General features: G+C 40.5%; 2 protein-coding genes across 3 annotated transcripts in view; one reads left to right on the top strand and one right to left on the bottom strand.

Moving 5' to 3' along the window:
• Positions 1-6,933, bottom strand: part of LOC108746859 (cerebellar degeneration-related protein 2) — a 45,165-nt gene that overhangs the window by 30,254 nt on the left and 7,978 nt on the right. The window contains exon 1 of one of the 2 annotated variants that reach the window (XM_018483895.1): positions 1,387-1,475. The exons of the other annotated variant lie outside the window; for it this stretch is intronic. Within the exon in view, the coding sequence (XP_018339397.1) occupies positions 1,387-1,462 (76 nt within the window). The 5' untranslated portion in view covers positions 1,463-1,475. Of the gene's footprint in view, positions 1-1,386; positions 1,476-6,933 lie in introns of those variants that run through there. 2 annotated transcript variants of the gene reach the window in all.
• Positions 1,460-2,126, top strand: LOC108746864. Its single transcript, XM_018483905.1, has 2 exons — positions 1,460-1,601; positions 1,642-2,126. Exons 1-2 carry the CDS (start codon positions 1,473-1,475, stop codon positions 1,990-1,992), a joined length of 480 nt encoding a protein of 159 aa, XP_018339407.1. The 5' UTR covers positions 1,460-1,472; the 3' UTR covers positions 1,993-2,126.

The raw sequence follows: 6,933 nt of genomic DNA, 5'->3' as shown, positions 1-6,933 counted from the left end.
TTTATAGAATGTTATAAAAATATTTTATAAGAGTAATAATAAAAAAATAGAATTATATATTATTAATATTGTAAAATAACAACTTAAAAAAATGACGCTGCTAACAATACTTATTTTACCTACAATTACAGTCACAAATATCAAACACTTTTCCAGTACGATTGATTATATTGAAATTAAAAATATGGACCCAATTAGTCCCCAGAAAACAATCGAATCTTGGAACCTAGAGTTCTCGTCTCGAAGACGTTCGCGACGCTCTGGTGAAGACGCGATCGCGAGAGAATACCTCCAAGAGCCGATGCTTTGAACGTTTTCCACTCACGGCGCCCACACGAGCAGAACGGGTACGGCGCGACAAATCGATGACTCACGTCTCGACTACGGCGGTCCCGACATGACATGCGATGGATAATATTTGTTGTTTCCAAGGGACGAGGAACGCGCGCGGTCGACGAGGAGGATTAGCTCCGATCGAACGTGACTCGTTTTTAAAGAAACGAAATCTACGTAATCGCAGATACATGATTTTTGCCTCACGCGACGTTTTCTCACGTAGACTACTGGTCGCGCTCGCTGACTCGCTTTTGCAATTATGCAAGAGAGACGGGTAGTCCGGAGTGGAATTTGCGCGCGTCGACCTGCGTGTTCGCACGTCTGTTTTCATTTATACTTTTGCGAAAGCGCGCGACACGCGCAGCCTCATCGATTCGTCAGAATGTCTCAAGACCGACCTCGAAAAACAGCTCGCGGTAATTCCGGCGTTGATCGCACCTGCGCGTCCTTGGCAAGACAATCGCCGCGGCCTTGACATCGAAGGCGCCCGCGTATCGCGAGGGCGACACTTTCAAGGGGCACTATCTCGAACGATTGACGTTTCCAGCACAGCTTGTCGAAAATGTATTGATTAACATCGCGAAGCGCGTCGTCGTTAATAAATACCGATCTTCCCGCGCGGACGTAGACTGGAAAAGAGTTTAATAATAGTTTACCGAATGTTTAGTGAAACAACGTCAATTAACTCATTTAATTAATACAACTACAACATTATTTTGCTTTCTTCAATACTTTTTTCGTTACCGTATTTGTAATACTATAAATTAGGAAAGAAATGAAGAAAGTGAAATAATTATAAACGATATCAAACACATCATCTTTTAAGATCGTATAATGTAAATATACGACAAATTAGAAATTAAGGTCGACTGAGAGAGTCTGGATCCTTAGAGCTGAATAATAATATTGACTTAATTTTAATTATCATCGAATTTTGAATATTCATAGAATCTTTAATCGACATTATTTCACTAAGCATCCGGTAGCTATCGGCAAATTCATTTTTCTATAATAGATCTGCGGAACGGAGAACAAAGGTTCGAGATTTACCCTGGAGCATGTTCTGGTCGGCGTCCTCGTCCGCGTGGTAGCGGACGCCGCCGATCGAGGAGGACAGGAGGCTCATTTTCGCGACGATGTCCAGCGGTGCCGTGCGCACGTCCTCGATAGAGCCGAGCGGCACCGAGCGGGTCCGGGTCCAGGTCCGCGAACCGGCACGGTGGGTGGACGAGGGCGAGGACGAGGACGAGGGGCCGCCTGGCCCGTGCGCTCTCGATGCGCGCTCGGTGCGCTCGATGCGCTCGATGCGCTCGCGGAGCTATTGGCGCGCGCTCGACGCACGGCCGCGAGCGAGCCAATCGACGTGCGGGAACCTCGGGGACTCGCGGGCCTCACGGACCTCGGAGAGCTCGCGAAAAGCTGCCGGCCATGGGCTGCCGACTCCGGAACGTCACTTTCTCCCGACGACGGCGGTGGCGGCGGTGGTTACTCCCGATGCCACCTGCGACGGCGCGTCCGCCGTCTCCTCAGGATCGCCCCGATCGTCCCCCCGTGTTGTTGCTTCCGGACCAGGCGGCCCACGGATTCGAGGAAACCAACCACGCGGTTTTGGTTTTGCCAACTATTTCGATACCAAGCGAAGACGGACGAATTTGACAGGCTCGCGACGCGGCCACTTCGACGTTGTCACTCCAGCTTGACTGGCACCGCTGGCACTGCCCCGCCAGGCCGAGTCGCGTCCAGGCGTATAGCGACTCTCACGTCTGCGCCGCCGTTTGCCGTGAAACACGGCGGCGCATGACGCGCGATCAATAACAGTCGCCGCCGCCGCCGCCGCTGCCGCCGTCGCTGCCGGCGACTGCGCTATATCGCGTCATTATCGCTACGCTGATCGGTTGATGTATGGTGGAAGAGCCGGACGGAAGAAACCGAGCTCCCGCGACCGCCGATCACCACAGTAGCCGGTTACCTTCGCCTTCAAATATTTACCTAGACGATATAAAGTCGAAAATCGTGACGTGTATTACCCCGAGTCGAAATTTCGCTTCTACCTTGAGTCTTAAGAAGTTTTAGGACGTATGTAGACTGTAAAGATTTATAATTAGGACGTATGTAGATTCCAGAGGTTTATAATAAGTTCTAATCTAATGAATTGAACTCCTACGTTGAGCGCCTGTAAATAGCAGTTATCTGAAAATTTCCTTAGTTTTAGATTTAAAAGAAAGTTTTCTAAATAGAAGCTGTAAATTAAGTAGTATTAAACAAGATTTTATTTAAATTGTTGTGAAGTATCAAAATATAGGTTTATAAGGTTTAATTGAGGTTGGAAAAGTAGGATTAGAGTTTCGACTCTCGGGAAGACTCAATCACGAGTCTTAGTGAAGGGGTAACCGCTGGCCAAAATTATGTACACCAATACCTACTAATGCCCAAGTAATGCCCAACTAATTCAACTATATTTATGCCTACTAAACTCCTATCTATATAGTAATATCCATTAATGTCCTAATAACGCTCTATATACAATGCCCAGTCAATACATATCTTTATCCGCTTATTATAATACGCAATTCTCTTAAATAATGCCCAACAATGTCCCAAATCTGCAATGTCCACATCGCAATGTCCTTAGCGGTTTATCCCTTGGTTTTGTGTACACGATACCTGTTAGAAATCGCTCCAAGATTTCGAAGAAAGAATACAAATCACATTTGAACATTTCGGTCGATTGACTAACATATTTAATTAATTCCTTCTTTTCGTTCGAGTCTCAAGATGATTTTTAGAACTGTGGATACAAGGCTTGAAAAATATCTTCAAAGCGAGACGTTTACATATTTTAGAAAATATAGGTGTGAATTTAACATCACGAAAAGTGGATCCTCCTCATCGTGGCGTTGGTGTTGATATTAATTAAACATCAGGGGATTTAAATTCACACCATGTTGATGTTAGCTCTTATCGTTACTACACACGATAAGATTAGTCTCTGTGAGTAGCTCGACCGAGGCGAACGTGTTCTTGCTTCGGTCTGAGTAGTCTTAAATTTTTCCAAGTTTCTGCCGAGTTTAACTTTTAATGCATTTAAGTAGGTATATAAAAGTGGATAGGATAAAATAATAATAACGGAAAATGAGAAACCTACTGGATCACCTTAAATTTTAGATACTTTGTGCCAAAAGATCAAAGGAAGAACTGAAGGGGTCTTAGAAGGAAATAATCATAATGAATTAAAGAAATGTACACGATGATTTTCCGGACCTTCATTACATACGATGGGTCGTTCATGACTTGAATTAATTTTCATTACTTTTACAAGTATACAAAAATGTATATGTATTAAGTGATTCTTACATGTTACTTTAACATCTTTAGAAAGTATTTGTTAAGTTGTGTTCGTTATTTTGAAAAATTGTGCATAAATGTTTTCAAACTAATTACAGGTATTAAATAGGGTTAAAAATTGCAGGTATATAAATGTTAAATTAATTACAGATACCTAGTATTTCGAAGAAAAGAAATACGCGGGACAAGTATAACCCAATCGTGCGTAAAAGTTAACATTAGCGTCACGCGATAAGAATTATATATTATATGTAGATACTGCATGATTTAAATCCACGTACGTTGAAAAAAAGAATATCTTGAAACCAAAAATCGGATATGTGTTGGATAGAACTCACTGAATAAATAAACTTGTTAAGTAAAATTTTTTTATATCAAGATATTTTTTTTCTCTCAGCCATATCTTTTAGAGCGTAAAAGACGTCTTACATCTTGATTTTAGATCTTACGTTATCTGAGTAGCTAAGGGTATATTTGCCAGTAACTTAAGACTCTCTAATAATGCACAAATTCCAAAGAAGCATGTAGGCTATTCGTATAAAGCATTTACCTCTCTCCCGTGAAGGATTTCGCGCGGCGAAATCGCGGCAATGGAAGAACGTCCGGAACGAGGGAAAAATGTAAATGGACGTTACGCACGCCGCGGTTTGTTTATTATTTCATCGTTGGCGTAATTATAACCGGCGACGGCGTAAATTCGGCGTCAATACGCGTCACGCGCAAGTTTTGTCGACGCTGCCAAATTATTTGTTCCGTAACACTTTAAACTGACTACTCGCGTAACGCGTAGAGAAATATGATCGGATATCAGAGAAAGTCCTGGTTATCATTACTGTACACGACGCTTCGCGGGACACGCAATAAACGCCGTACGTCGGCACGCGTTGTGTGATTTATGCAGGTCTCCGTTCCTTCGCTCTCTCACGCTGTTGTAGCTAATGTTGTGTTGCGTAATAACAGATCGCTGCTACTAGTATTACGACTGCGGTGTAAAATAACGAGAGTCTGAAATCTAGCTTTGAAGATTCTCCGTTGCTTTTTAATATTGTACATTATGATCTTTCCCGATTAAATCTCTTTACGCCGAAAACAATATTAAATATTAATAAATTTATACTTCCAAGTAAATATTTATTCAATACAAAACGTAGATTTATTTGAATGAAAACCAGAAAAAATTATTAATTTAATTTAATTTTCATTGTTTTATTGAGTAAATGTGTATTGAGTGTATTAAATTTTTTCTTCTTCAGTGTATATATTGTAATCTTTTTCTATTAAATGTACATTATTACGTCTTTTTATATGATATCAGTTTTATATTTATCTTACAGCGAATTCGATTAGACGCATTATTGCGCACTGGTGTACGTAAAAGCTGTTGTACGTTGATTTAATCTGACGGGAAAAGTGAAATGCAAATATTTCAAATTATATAATACATATTTCATCCAACGGAATAATAGAGTGTATTGAAAATTTCACAATTTAATCGATTTCTATATTTATATCAAACACATATCTTTACGTCAATTTGTTTACGGCGGTGTTTTAATGTGCACCACGCAAGTGCGCACTGAGTGCGTTCAATCAAATTCCTTATCATAATCTATTATATTTTTCCCATATTGGAAAGTCTAGTTGCATTAATTGAAAGTCTGGTAGATTCAAGCAGAAAGATATATACATATACATATATATACAAATCAGACATTTATAGACTATAAATGTATCAAATATTCTATTCGAGATAATCAGAAATTCAATTATGATAACCACAATTCCGATCTATATATCAATATGATCAGAAAGATATCAGGTATGATCAGCGCATTCATTCTATTTATACTATACTTCTTATTGATACAGTCAGAACATTTTTCTCTGTACTTGTGTAACGTGTTATTACTTTTAGATTTAAATCCAGTGCGAGGCGAGGAGTTAGGGAGTTTCCGATACCGAGGCGTGTGAGGGAATGACTTAACAAATCGACAGTTTTCATCGTGGACTTCGACAGCCGTTCGCGTTTCTAGTCTGGTGGCATTCATTACGCACTGACATCAGCGCGTTGCATTCTACGTGTGCGTTCATGCATACGCGAGCATATCCGTCTCAGGTAGTACTCAGGAATAATTCATCTATCCCGTTATATATACCGAACGGGATTAACATCTTAGTGCACGCCGGACGCCTTTAATCTAATTCTGACACGTCGCCCTTTTTTACGATTTCATTACGATTTCGCGATAGTCATTGGGATACTTTCCATCCACTTTTTAATAATATCAGTCGACGTAAGTGTTGTGTTTCTGTCTTTTAGGTCAAATTCGGTTGGATCCGTATTGAGAAAAGTTTACTAAATCTTAATACATATTTCTTTGAATAATACTAACGATACTTATTAAGTAAACGCTTACTGAACAAAAAGATGACAGTTAAGTCGTATTAATAGTCTTTATATCGAATAAATATATTTTTTATATATTTAGTAAATATTTACTTTTACCGTTTACAACAAATATTTATTAATAAAATTTACAATTTTTCAACGCATCGAAGCTGTCGTATACTTACATTGAGTGTACATGCAAGTTAAAATGCAGATATTTCAAATTATATAATATTATATTTGCTTCCATTTTCTGACTATTTGAGCCGAAGTTACTCTAATCTGTGGGACAATATTTCAGCTAGTGGTTCCCCTCCTAGATTGTTATTCTCTCGAACATCAAGAAAGGAGATTTGTGCCGATCTGTGCCATTAAATGGAAAGCATCTATAAAGATTCGTTTGTGATATATCTTTTGAAAGTGCGCGTCAACACCTGATAAACGGACATGCGTGACTTCCGTACGGGACGACGAAAAATTGACTTTCCAACCCGATAAGAGCCGTCAGGTCGTAAGCGGCGCATAGATAATTTTACGCGTTTAACGGTATATGGTCGCGCAAGGCCCACTTAGTAATTCATTTAATAAGATAACCCGCGTGTTATCGCAGGCTATATCTGATGATTAACCGCGTGGCATGCGAATAACTAGCGGTTGTCATCTCGTGCGCGCGACGCGCGTTCGAAAAACCTGTCGTGGATCCATTAACGCGAAGGACTTCGATTCGCGCTAGGCGGATGGTAATTAATTGTTCCTCCATATGAAAACCGGCTCCCGCCGGGGACCGATGCGTGGTGTGTCAAAGTAACGTAATGTATATTTATATCTCCGTCGTGAAAAATCGCCTATCTGTCTTCTCACCC

The sequence above is a fragment of the Trachymyrmex septentrionalis genome, unplaced genomic scaffold, assembly GCF_001594115.1.
Source record: "Trachymyrmex septentrionalis isolate Tsep2-gDNA-1 unplaced genomic scaffold, Tsep1.0 scaffold19, whole genome shotgun sequence".
NCBI classification, from domain to species: domain Eukaryota; kingdom Metazoa; phylum Arthropoda; class Insecta; order Hymenoptera; family Formicidae; genus Trachymyrmex; species Trachymyrmex septentrionalis.
This window is presented reverse-complemented; position numbering and strand designations above follow the sequence as displayed.

Coding starts and splice junctions, on each gene's coding strand:
- LOC108746864 (XM_018483905.1), top strand. CDS start 1,473: ATGTCCAGCGGTGCCGTGCGCACGTCCTCGATAGAGCCGAGCGGCACC. Junction 1,602..1,641: donor ACGAGGGGCCGCCTGGCCCG/TGCGCTCTCGAT, acceptor CGATGCGCTCGA/TGCGCTCGCGGAGCTATTGG.